This window comes from Cryptomeria japonica, chromosome 10 (genome assembly GCF_030272615.1).
Source record: "Cryptomeria japonica chromosome 10, Sugi_1.0, whole genome shotgun sequence".
NCBI classification, from domain to species: Eukaryota; Viridiplantae; Streptophyta; class Pinopsida; order Cupressales; family Cupressaceae; genus Cryptomeria; species Cryptomeria japonica.
Genome location: NC_081414.1, coordinates 761509075 through 761523319, shown reverse-complemented (window position 1 = coordinate 761523319; position 14245 = coordinate 761509075). Strand labels below are relative to the sequence as shown.

General features: G+C 33.1%; 1 protein-coding gene across 1 annotated transcript; it reads right to left on the bottom strand.

Annotated features, from left to right (window-relative positions):
* Positions 1-5103: 5103 nt before the first annotated feature.
* Positions 5104-5466, bottom strand: LOC131859198 (uncharacterized). Its single transcript, XM_059212767.1, has one exon. The coding sequence runs from the start codon at positions 5464-5466 to the stop codon at positions 5104-5106; it is 363 nt and encodes a 120-aa protein (XP_059068750.1).
* Positions 5467-14245: the final 8779 nt, after the last annotated feature.

Genomic DNA, 14245 nt, shown 5'->3' with positions numbered 1-14245 from the left:
GTCCTATGGGAGTTTGTTCTAGTGGGATCTTTTAGCCTTGTGATTAAACCTTCAAGCTCTTTTTGGCTATTTTCTATTTGACCTAATAGGTTTTCTTGTGTACCTATGGGATGTCTAGGGATTGTAGGAGGTTCTTGATGTGCATCTTCTTCAATATGGTCTTCATGAGGAGGTGATTGATGTGCTTCTTCTTCAATATGGTCTTCATGAGGAGGTGATTGAGTGTTTTCAACATTTTCTTGTCTAATCTCATTTCCTGATAATGAAAATAAATTTAAATCAATAAACCTAGTTTAATCTTCAAATTAATAAAAAAGTGACAATAAGAAAATAAAAATGCATACCTCTTCGACCTCTTCTATGGCGTGGCGGTATTTTGATGAGAGATGGACAACTTGGTGCCCAATTTCAAGCTTTTACAAAGGGCTAGCACGAGAAAATGGCACCCAAAATCACCAAAATGCAGGTTTGGAATGCAGAATGCATCCAAAATGCGGAGCAGGGTTTTTTTGAAGTTTAAAATGCACATAAAGTGCACGCCCTATAGTGCATGCGCCTTATGCCCATTTTTCATTTTTTTTGAAGTGTGGCACCTTTTTGGTACCACAACTTCATGCATATACCCATTAATTATATGTTTATATTTGTCTCCATTCCCAAATAGAAATTATTTAGTATTGAAATAGCATAAATTTCAATGAATGAGTTGTATTAGTCCATAGATAAGTGAGTTGTTATTTTATTTTTTATTTTTTTAATTATTATTGTCATCTATTTGTGTTTGTAAATCTATTCCTTTGTCTCTGCTAGATGGAGCATACAGGGGAGTATGATTAAATGGATTTAAACTACATGAATCAATCTTATTAAATACATATATCAAGATGTTTATGAACATGATGTATTTCTAGCTAACTTCCAAAATCTTAATATTTCTCTTTATTATGCATTTAAATTCTATTTTTACTATAAAAAAAATTAAAGATTAAAATTATTATTTTTAATTCAATCAAATAATAATTAAACATATTACATTATAATCCTAGTTAAATCATATTCTAACTCTAAACCATATAAACTATCTACTTGTGAATTTAAGTATGTTCCTACTTTCCTCTCAACCTAAATAGTCCAAATACTTTTGCTTAGTGTTTTGAAATTAGTTTTAAAATTGATATTTTTTATTCTTCACTTTTACACTATAACTTTAATTTAGGGAATTGATTTTCTATTTTATGATGGTCCTTCCACATGGTCCACAACCCAAAATGTTAGAGTTGTTTTTTATTAGTGCCAAAGGGATCCCAAAATCCTTTTGTTTAAAAAAAAAAAAGATTTTTTTTTTCTAATTGAATTAAAATAAAACATATAAAGTTAAAAAGAGATATAAATATTTAAAATTGTATCTTCATTTTAATTCATTCTAATATGAAAAATTAAAGAGAATAAAAGAATTATAGTGGTTCCCTAGTTTATGGAGAGGATGCAACATAAAAAATATAAAAAAAATTAGGTGACTTGACATTGCATATTCAAATTTGATATTATTTTATTTAGCAAGATAAATAGAAAATATAAATTACTTCATGTAGAAGATGCAATGTATTCATCTATACACATTTTTTTTTCACTTGTGCATGTCTGAATTCTATTCATTGTTAACATTACATATATTGCACGGCTTGTTATTTTTCAAAATATGATACTAAATGATCAAGTGTGTGCACTTTGCAATATTACTTTTGTTTTCTTTCCTTTTCAAGTGTGATGTAATACATATGAACTTTCACACACGTAATCAATTCTATGAATTTAACTCTTACATTTTTTAGACATTTATACAATAAAGAATTCAATTATCGTTTTAAAATTTGATTACTTGATCAAATAAATATTTAATGTAATATAAATAAAACAAAATAAATCCTTTATTAAGACCTTATAACTTGGATATTATCATATCAAGTTACAAAATAAATCCTTTATTAAGACACATAAGTTAGCTTGTAATCAACGATCAGCACCTGTGAACATCTGTTGAATTCATACCCATCCACAAATAGTTCCCCGTCGTTATCCAGTAAACTAAAAGGCAACTTATAATGAATAGTTTTGTGTCTCCTCCTTTTGCTGGATAGACGTTCGCGTATGATCAAGTTAAATACTGCAATTTGTTCAAATTCAGTGGGCAGAAGAGTTACCATGGAATAATGACATATTACCTTTCTGAGGGTAAGGAACACAAGAATGCAAACGGAAGTGACAAAAAACAAAGAAATCCAGTGTCTGGAGTATCACCAGCGGTATTTGTTCCTGCTTGTTTATAAATGTTTTTCTGCTCATTCCCAACAAATACAACCCAAATCCTCCTAATCGCCACAATAGAAAAATCAACTAACAATTATTAGATTAAGTTGCAGAAAAAATTACCATAAATGATAACAGACTAAAAAGTCTTAAAAATATGTATAAAAGTTTTGATCGTCCAAAATACCACCATAAGCAATGGAATAGCAAGCCACAAGACATTTTTGAATGGCTATATTCTCTTGTCTGTGAAAGAAGTTTGTAAAAAGCCGCCCTTCTCCAGAGTTTTGTCCACGTCTTCATTGGCACGAATCCCAAGAGTCCTTAAATAAGCCTGCTCTACTATACCGCGACCACGTGGCACCTGCGTATTGGGCGAAGAACACGATGCCACGAGGTAATCGTGATGAGCTTTGCGTGTGACATACGTTAACTTTGAAACTTGCGGTGCTTGTTTTGAAATAAACACAGCTATTAGGTAGTATATTCGATTTTTTTAAAATTAATTTGTGGAAAGAGTGATGTTAATGTTTACTGAATATTTCCAAAATTTGAAATAGGGAAAAATTTTGAAGACTGATTTTTAGTCCTTTTGGGATAAATTTCAATTGTCGTAAACCTAATACCTAATACCTAATACATAATACATAATAGATATAAGTAAAATGTGTTCAAAAGAGAAATGTGTTCAAAAGTTGTTTCTCTTTATTTCTAAATGTTTGAATCTATTAAGATGATATTTATTTATGTATATTTGTTCAGAAACTTGTTCACTTGATAGATGAGAGGGTTCTCATAGGTCAAACATCTTAACAAACTAAATTAATAACAATCACAGATATTGAAAATCTATTCACAAACATGCAGTGGTCTATATATTATGACATAAATTTGATTCATTTAATACTCTTTAATAAAATAAAGTAAATGTTCTAGTAAATGTTGGTTTACTGTTCTATTGTTTTTTATTGGTCTTCCGGTGGTAATGGTTCTTTTTATGTCAATTGATCTTCATGTTGGGTATTTCACTCCTGATGAGACCCATGTTCTCTATCCTATAGTAATTGTGTAAGGGTTTGAGCTATATCCCACTTTATCTAAACAAAACACTTATAACTCTTTACTTATTTATAACATCTTTAATTTTCTTTCTATATACATATTTATGATTCTAAATTTGTTCTTGTAATTTATATCTTATCGTTTATTATTTTTATTCAAACTTGTTTAAATTTTTCTTCCATAATTTATCAATTATTTATTGTTTTAATTAAAAAAATAACTAAAAATTTTCAAATACAATCTTAAAAAATTAACCATTAATAATATATCCGACTTTATCTAAACAAAACACTTATAACTCTTTACTTATTTATAACATCTTTAATTTTCTTTCTATATACATATTTATGATTCTAAATTTGCTCTTGTAATTTATATCTTATCATTTATTATTTTTATTCAAACTTGTTTAAATTTTTCTTTCATAATTTATCAATTATTTATTGTCTTAATTAAAAAAATAACTAAAAATTTTCAAATACAATCTTAAAAAATTAACCATTAATAAAATATTTCTAAAATCTATTATTCTGATTTTAAACTCCAATTTATCTTGACCTATTTAAACAAGATGATAAATAAAACATTTTAAATATTATTTAAAAAAAAACAAATAGAAAGAACATAGTATGTTGCGAACTTACCACCTTTACACTTGCAAACCTAAGACTCAATCTATAAATACCATTACCACAAACACATTTTAAAATAAGTAGTTAGCTTAAATATGGGACTTAGCTTAAATATGGGAAAGGAGTGAAGGAAATAGATAGGCGTATAAATAAACACAATAAATCTCGTCATCATCAACTACCCAAATCATAAATCAACTACAAAGACTTCTCCCCAGTTGATCATACGTCCATCCTAAGCCTCTATGATGTTTCAACCACCCATCTTATGAAGTTTACCTATAACCAACGATGAACAATTAAATTGCAAATTGAGTTTACTTATTACTTTTTAAAACAATTTCCTCTATTCATGAATTTCAATTTTAAAAATGCATGAATTTCAATTTTAAAATTGAATTCAAGAATATCAATAAGAGTGTCAATTATCGATCACTGAGTTCTCACTGTGGAGACCCAAGTTCAATTCCCAATAGGGACATCTGAAGTGGAATTCTAAGTTGTGACTCTTGGCCTTCCATAAGATGGGGAAGGTCTATCAAAAGTTGTTCCTCAATTCTAACATTCTATAACCCAAAAGTTATGGCCGAAGTTTCAGTGCATACAAAAACATTGAAAAAAAAGAATGGAAAGAGGAGACCCAAAAGTTATGGCCGAAGTTTCAGTGCATACAGAAACATTGAAAAAAAAGAATGGAAAGAGGATTCATATCAAGTAATTTTAATTTTTTTTTATTATCTTCATTGGGGATAAATTATAGATTGATGAAAAAAATTCTTCACATTCTAATCAAAATGTTTCCATATGCCATATATAGAGAGATATATCAAACTTCACAAAAATGACAAAATATTAAACTTCTTTGAGAAACATTTTGATACTAAATGAAAATATCATTGACTCCAATAATTTTTGAAAACTCAAATCAACAATGGTGAAGCAGAAATCATAAATCAAACACATCAAAAGATATTAAATAAACCAACTGTTACAAAGACCTTACAATGTATATCTCCCATTACCATTAAAACATAAACCATCAACCATAAACCAGAAACACACTTGAAAACTGAAAATTTATTACACAGGCTGTAATAAAATCTCAGGTGCACTGATCGGGCCAGAGAAAGGCACCAATTGCATAATTTCTCTTGTATTCCACATCACCCGTGACATCCAAGCCATAGTAATGAAATAAAAAGTCAAGCCTCCATTCCTCCATAGATTCGTAGTCCGCCTTAGAATAGTTAGGGTAATGAAGAGGCACCCGAAACCCATCTGACTGTAAATGTGAATGCGCCATTTCTTCTTTTGTCTCTGCACTTCTTTCCCACCGCAATTTCCTAAGCAGATCTTCTAATGAATGGACGCGCTGCATCAGCCGGCTGAAGCTTTCGCCCGAATGTTCATCATTATCATGACTGTGCTGATCCTTGACACCTCTGTAACTATCCACGGTGGACATTACTCATTTGACAAATGTGTTACCTTCAACATACTTCTTGCCATTTCCATTATTGTTCTATTTTTTATTTCAGCTACTCCATTTTGTTGAGGGGACTACCTTGTAGTGAATTTTTCATGGATTCCATGGTCTTTGCAAAATCTTATGAATTCATTTGAAATGCATTCACCACATCTATCTATTCTTAATGCTTTGATGTGGTGCCCACTTTGTTTCTCAACATGCGCCTTGAATTGATAGAAATAATCAAACACCTCATGCTTATGTTTTAGAAAGTACACCCATATCTTTCTTATGAAATCATCAATCAATGTTAAGAAATAGTAGCTTCCACCAATAGAGGGTATTTGCATTGGCCCACACAAATCTGAGTGAACAATCTCCAATGGCTTGTTTGCACGAATTGACTTTCTAGCTGGAAAAAATTCTCTATGTTGTTTACACAAAATGCATCCTTCACATACTTTATCCGGCTTTTCTATTAGTGGCAACCCTTTCACCATTCTCTTCTTGTGTAATAAATTTAAACTTCCAAAGTTTAGGTGCCCAAATATTAGATGCCATATCCAATTTTTATCTATAATTTCAACTTGATAAATTACTTGGGGGACTACTGCAACTTTTTCTTCATGCACTTGTCAATTCATTGAGTTATGTTCTTAAGCAAACTCTACCTTCAAATCTGGTTTTATCCTTAAGGTAAACATTCTATTGTTTGTCATTTGGACCTTTGCAATAAGTTGATTACTTGGAAATTTCTCTAAAATTGTGCATTCTTTGTTCTTGAAAAAGACCCTATACCCCTTTTGAATGAGTTGCCCTATACTCATTAAGTTATGTTTCAGCCCACGAACAAAATACACATCTGAAATATACTTTTTCTCCCTTTTTTGGTTAGAATGTAGACACTTCCTTTACCCATAACTGAAACTTTTTTTTCATTCCCCAATGTTACACCTGATTTTACACTCTCATCCAAACTAGAAAACATTTCCAAATTTCTAGTCATATGATATCTACAGCCTGAGTCTAAAAACCATATATCTTTCTCACTTTCTTGTGCAACATTGCAAGCTATGAATATGCTATCCTGAGTTTGGTTTTCTTTGGTGACATTTTCATTTTGTTTTCTAGAATCATATTTCTTCTTTCTACATTCATCTATCTAATGCCCAAATTTCTTGCAATAATGACATTGAACTAAGGATTTGTCATACCATTGGCTTTGGGGCTGATTTTGAGTTGATGTTTGATAGTTGCCTCTTCCACTTGAGCTTGATGGGATGCTACCTCTTCCACTTGAATTTGATGGGTTGCGTATTCCACCTCTATATGAATTTCTTTCTCTACGTCTGAAATTTGTTCTTCCCCTGCCTCTACCATGGCTGATTGAAACTTGTGTCCTGAATGAATGCTCCAAATTTGAAATTTTTGACCTACTCATCCTATTCTCATGAGAAATGAGTGATGCATGAAGCTCATCAACTGAAAATTGTGAAAGATTCATGGTCTCTTCTATGGCCACCATAATTGATTCAAATCTTATAGTCAAACTTCTCAAAATCTTTTCAACCACTCTCCTCTCTTCAAGTTTTGCACCATAAGATCTAATTTGGTTTACCAATCCAATAATTTGAGTGAAAAATAGGTCTATTGTATCTGATTCTTTCATGTAGATGGTCTCAAAGTACCTTCTTAACATTTGCAACTGAGCTATTTTTACCTTTTCCACTCCTTGATAGGTTGCTTGAAGAATATCCCATGCTTGCTTGGAGTTTTTTGCTTCTTGAATCCTTGGAAAAATGTTTTCATTCACTCCTTTGAAGATGAAGAAGAGGGATTTTGAATCTTTCTTTTTATTTTCCTTCAATATGTCTTTCTCTGCTTGAGTTAATGCATTATATGTTGTTGCATCTATTGGTTCTTGGTAGCCATTTTCAACAAACTCCCATAAATCTTGTGCACAAAAAAATGCCTTCATTGTGATTGCCCAGTAGTCATAATTTTTCCCATTAAACTGTGGGATTTGTGGATTTGTCAAACTTGGGCTTGGAGCTACCATTGTAGACTATGAAAAACCCTTCTATCTCTTTGAAAAAACTTTCTCAAAAAACTTCACTCAATAACCTTCAACTCACTAACCTTAGTCTTTAATACCACGTGATGAAGTGAGGCATAGGATGAAAGAAATAAAAATAGAGAATATATAAAACAGAGATGAATGTAAACTTGTTTTGTAATATTGCATATATTGGTATATTTAAAAACATATAAGATTAAGATACAAAACAGATCTGCTTTTATATTTCAAAACATACAACCAAAATAAAACATAAACCTTTGTTCTTGCTAATGTTACTGCAGCAATAATCTACCTCTATTTCTCCCTTAAATTCATCCCCAAAAACTTGACTCTGTTTTTTCTAGCTATAATATTGTTGTTGCTGAAATAATGTTCTGGAGTCTTCTACATGGGTCTTTTCATACTTACCAAAAAATAAATTTAAAGGTTGTCCTATATTCGTATGCCTAGCAAATGTTAATAAAGAAACATAAAATATTCATTAAAGTTACAATGCCAGTGAGGGGAAATCTTTGAATAAAGATTATACAACTATAGTCATTTAAAATCTATCCTTTGAAAGTCAAATGCCACACATAAGGAAAATTTTAGAAGACATGGTAGGTGAGTTAAGTGGGAATGAACTACAAAGCTAAGTAAATACGGTAGGTGTGGTTACATTGCAAAAGACAATGTTGCTACAACAAAGAACAAGAAATCCACCCAAGCTTTCCAATGCAAAGGTACCTTAAAAACCATATTCTTCAGGTTGTGTTGGTCCATATCATGTTCCCTAGGGTGCTCGACCTATATAAAAATGATCAACATAAATAAACCATGATCATGATCTCATTATCAAGTGATTTCTTATGTATATAAATTGTTAAAACAATATAATGAATAACTTACCAGTGGATGATAATCATGTCCCCCTTCAATGTGACCATGATGCCTACAATGTTTCTTAGCTATTTTGATTAGAAGTCTTCTAGTCTTTAAGCCCTTACAAATTTTGTAGGAACAATAACATTTCCCATCACCTTTTCTTTTCAATTTAGACCATAATCTAGCAATTGTCTCCTTATTTTGTTCTTTGTTGATATTATCTAACATGGTCTTCCTTCACAGGCAAAAAAATCAGGCTATGGAAACATCAGTGCAAAATCTTCACAAAAATTGCAAATCAAACCAAAACCATTTAACTCTTCTTTTTCATCTTAAAACATTGAACTTAATAGAGAACGTATTTAATGTAGTTGATTGTGTGAATTTCTGAGCATTGTGTTTGCAAATTCTTACTAAAAGTTTGACTGTTGCAGATTTTCTGAGAGATATTTTTGAGTATTCTAAGCCTTGGTTCTTGTATTTTCACTGGTGATAAGTTGGAAACTTTATGGCAGGCCTGTAGCCAATCGATCTAATTTTGACAATTTATCCACCAAGCAAACAGGCATCTAGAACTAACATTGTTTGTAGGTCACCCCTACCCTATGCCATGGGTATATGACTACCCAAAACTCCAGTTTAAGCATTAAGTTACATCATTATTGACCTTACTTTGGGATGCTATGTATGAGATTGGAACCTTTTGTAAGGTGTGATCAATGTGCTATCATAAATGCAAAGCCAAAACCATTTTGATGATCCCACTAATACTATTTTTCCTTGTTAATTTTGCACCCACAAAAATGATAGAACCAGATATAATATGCCATCAATGCCCATATACTGACAATGCTCAAGATGATCCACTTAGAGGTAGAGTTTAACCACTTTCCATATAGGTAGATTATCTCTAACCTCATTTTCCCTATAGGTAACTGATTAGGTTCATTTTAGAGTCTTATTTCCAAATATGTACCTCTATGTTAGCTTTTTGCTTTATTATTTCCCTGTTTATGCTTAATCTTGTCAATTTTGCATAATTTTACTTAGTTCTTGCATCTTCAATGAAATTATATCTAATCATATCCAATCACATCAAAATGGAACAATTAATCATATTGCTGGGCTCTCCTAGAGGAATTAAATTGAACCAAATTGACTATTCCCCAATAAAATGTTTTGAAATGGTGAATGTATAAGTTTGTAGTTTACTTTCCTAGACTAGGACCCCATTTCATCAACATTTCACTATGAAAGCATAAATATTATTTCTTGAAGAGAACATCTTACAGATTATGCTTCAATGTATAACACATTTTCATAATCAATCATTCGACTTCACATGGATAAAATAATTCACATATTCTAAATCATGATCTAAAGATGTGAACAACTCATATGCAACTATATGGCATGCAAAGCATTTATTTTAACATACACTTATTCATCCACATTGCAGGGATAACAATACAAGGCTCACATATTGGTCTAAGAGGATGCCATGGTCTCACAAAGTAACCAAGAACCATATGAAATGATGGTCTTGAATCCACACACAACTAGGGAGGATCCATACGATTATGTATGACTTCCCCCTTGTTTGTTTAATGGGATTAGCCTCCAAGACATAGCCATCAATAATCACTAAGAATGTACAAGTGGATCGTAGCTAACCATACAACAAACACTTATCCCTATCCTCAAATTTTCCCAATGTTTGATTCCTTATATACACTCATCCAAGGTTATCTACGTCGATCTTGGTGAGGAATCACATCACAACAAAGAAGGCAACATTTAAAAACAGCAAGAGTTTCACTAAACTACCAAAGATCATAAATATTGAAAGAAAGAAAAAATAGTACCAATAATAAGTCAAATAAATGTGTTCAATTCCAATAGCAAATCAAACATAGCCACAATAACTACACAATAGAGAAAACTCACAATAGTGATTAAACTAATTCAGACAAGATAAAATAAAATTGTTGGCCCATGCAACAAAGATGAGAGATCATCAATAATTGAAGGAAACTTCATAATCCTTAAAAGTGCACATTACATAACTATACGACTAGAAATTGTGGCTAAATAGAGTGAAGATTCATCATGACTCCAATAATAGTCCCTCGTGTGTGCATTTGTGGCATGAACACAAAAACTCCCACATGGCATGGCCATGTACCTAATGGAGAAGACATGCCTAGGCTACATGGCCAAAAAACATGACTATAATAATAGTCCCTCATGCATGTATTTGTGGCCTGCACACTACAAATCCTAACATATCATGGCAATACACCTCATAGAGAAGACACACCTAGGGCCACATTGCACATAGCAACGTGCCTCACAAAGAAGACATGCATAGGGCACATGCCACATAGCAATGTGTCTTATGGAAAAATGTGCATGCATGTCACACACCAAAGCTATATGTATACATCATGAGGCACATTCATATGTTATCAAACACAATCTATTGTATCTAACATGAGTTCCTCTCTACATGTGTGCAAATCTTCCAACACTAATCGCCACTAAGAAGGAATAATATAAAATGCATCTTCAAATATTTGTGTGTGTGTGGAATTGTGTCTTTGAACCCAAATCGCTACCATCAACAACATGTAACCATCACCTACACTATATCAAAACATAAGTATGGTGTGACATCATATCTATTTGCATAATGTCAAAACACATGCAAACATGAAAATCATCATAGCATGACAAAAATCAATCTCCACATGTTGGAACAAAGATATAAATAAGATAATAGGGTAAGAGGAAACCCGTACCAAGAACCACATACCAACTATCGGCAATGCCATCAAGATAAATGTAGGATAGGATACCACTATGAGCCATCCAATGGTCCATTCTATGAGGAGAACTAGGGGATACTATCTTTGAAAGGTGTGGTCAATAGAGATAATCCCTACTAATGCCACAATATGTCACCATAGCCTCTTGAGTTTTCCATTCTTCTACTTAACACCACATTTATTGACTTCCTCAACAGTGAGGTTGGTTCTCAATAGGATGCACAAACATGTAAACACACAAGCATGGTTTCATCATACTTGTACAACAATACAAATTCATTTTTCTAGTTAATTAATTAGTGTAAAAATAACTCCATTACATAACATAGGGCAATAATCACCATAAGTTTTCAAATAAACTGCCCAAACATCAATTGGAGTTACCCTTTCTAAGGTACAAACATAATTTATTTATAACTTCAAAATTAAAATAATCACAATACATCCAAATAAGTTCAATAGTGCATGGAAATAGACAACATGATCCATAATTAAACCCATAAATTACCCTAATTGGATATGCTAATAAAATGGTGTCTCAAATAATAGAGATTATGTTGGACCTATAATAGAGATCTTGACTTTGTTTCATCATACTTGTATCCAAATACACCATCCATAGATAGGTACTCAGTACCACAATCTCATGGGTACCCTTTTAGCTGAATTTACCCTATATTTAGGTGAATCTACCCTTGTATCATTCCTTGATCTAGTATGTCATTCCACCAATCAATAATTTTTCCATATTCTTGGGAGAATACACTATCCCCTAGGTGAATATGTCATATCCTTAAATGAATCCTCCTTGTCATCATCCTAAGTCCTCTTTTTGTTAAGTCTTATCCCTTCATTTGTAGGAAAATCCACCTATCCTTATGTGAATCTACTTTCTCTTAGGTGAATCTATTTCACATAAATCATTTATCTTATCCATCTTTCTTATGCAAATGGTGAATTTTTCCTATCCTTAGATGACTACACTCCCATTTAGGTGAATCTATCTAGTTTTAGTCTCCTTCCATTATTTTGTCCAAATTTGTATCCTCTAGTTTACATGAATCTACTTGTTCTTAGTAAAATCAACCCTATCATTCTAAGGAAAATTCACCTTGTCATCATCCTTAATCATCTACCTTTCAAGTGTATAGTCCATCTATCCTTGGGAGAATCTAACATATTATTGGGAAAATCCACTCCCTCTGAGGTGAATCCACCTTTTCCACCTTCTCATTAATCTACTATTTGTTCTAAGAAGGACACAAAAGTGGATAGAAAACAATAGAGGAGATAGTGCTCAAACAAGTACTAAGGAATTGCATTAGTGACATGTCACAGATGTGACTTATACATGTTCCAAATTGATTGATTCTCATGAAGGAACTAAGTTATCTACAATAAATAGCCACCCAAGAAACCCATTTGCTTAAGGCAAACTATCTTCGTAGTAGTAGCTTAATTCTTGAGACACTTGATTTAGATATGATCTTGTAAATGGTGTTAAAAAGAGTAATTAGTCACCAACCAACCACACTCTTCATTTGTATATTTAAGAATTATTTTGGTCAAACCTTGATTGTAACAAGCATAACCAAATCCTCCATGATAAAGTTAACAACAAATATACTATTGCATAACCAAATATTTGTGGTGGGTGTGTTCAACAAATATATTATTGTGTGAATTGCTTTTGTCCAAAATGTAGGAACTTGATCTACATATCCATGAAGGCATGATTAGGTCTCTACACAACACTGTTTTGTTGATGCATATATGTAGTGGTTAGTGTAAAGCGGAAAATTGAACCCTAGGTGTTCCCCCACTCCAAGGAGAGAGAAAGGAGGTCACTAGGATTGACGGTTTTCACTTAGGAGAGACTTTACATTCAAAAGAGGGGTTGAAACTCACAAGATCCAATCCCACACAATGCAAGATTGAATTCTAAATGAGTTTCAAGGGTTGAGACAGCAAGGATACCCTCTTTTGTAAAGAATGTAGATAGAAGGATTGAACTAGGAGTGTATGTGAAAGTAAGAAAGATTCGCTTGTAGACAGAGATAGGGACACGGGATGAAGCTACGGACCTGAAATTAGCAGTAAAATGTCGAGATGATGCTGTCCTGCAAGTTTGAGCGAAAGTTGATGGGACGATGGCGCCCAGAGTGCACACGGTCCTCCGAAAAATCCACGAAACGGAGGGGGATATGTTCGTCTCTGCACAAGGATTCTAGATCTTCAATTACAATCGCGTACCTGCAACCTACACACAAAAAAAGAGAATGATTGGGGGGTTAGGGATTAGGGGTTTTCCTTCAGGTCAAACCCTGGTTTTGGAATTAACCAAGAAATGAGAATGTTGTAAATGTAAGTGTTTGTAATGTAATCAAGTATTGATACCTTGTTGTAAGAATGTTTGTATTCTTACATGCAAAGTGTAATGATGTTGTATGTTGTATGTTGTAGGTGATCTCCTCTTCAATGGTTGAATCCTTGTCTTGAATGCAACACCTAGCCTTGAATGGAGACCTGGAATGCTCAATTGCTTGAAGGAATGCTTTAATGCTTGAATGTTTGAATGTTTGCCTATCACTTCTGCCTCTTGCACACATATGTTTCTCACCCCTCCTCATGGGAGGGGAAATGTAGTTTATATACTTGTCAATTAGGGTTAGGAGATTGATTTTTTCGACCTTAGGCCGACCTAGGAACATTATTTTCCAAATTGCAAACTTGAAGACCCGATGCCCAACAAGAGACCGGGCCCAAAATAGGGCCAAGGACCAGGGCACTGGGCACCATGGTCCTGAGGGACTAGGGCGCTAGGCACCATGGTCCCGAGGGACTAGGGTGCTAAGCGCCATGGTCCTGAAGGACCAGGGCGCTGGGTGCCATGGTCCCACCTCCCGGGACAGCAGGGTGCAAGGAGGATCAGGCCAAGGTGTAGAAAGATGCAGTTTTTGATGTCGTAAACAGGTTTCGGGGTCTCCATTCAGGTTCAACATTG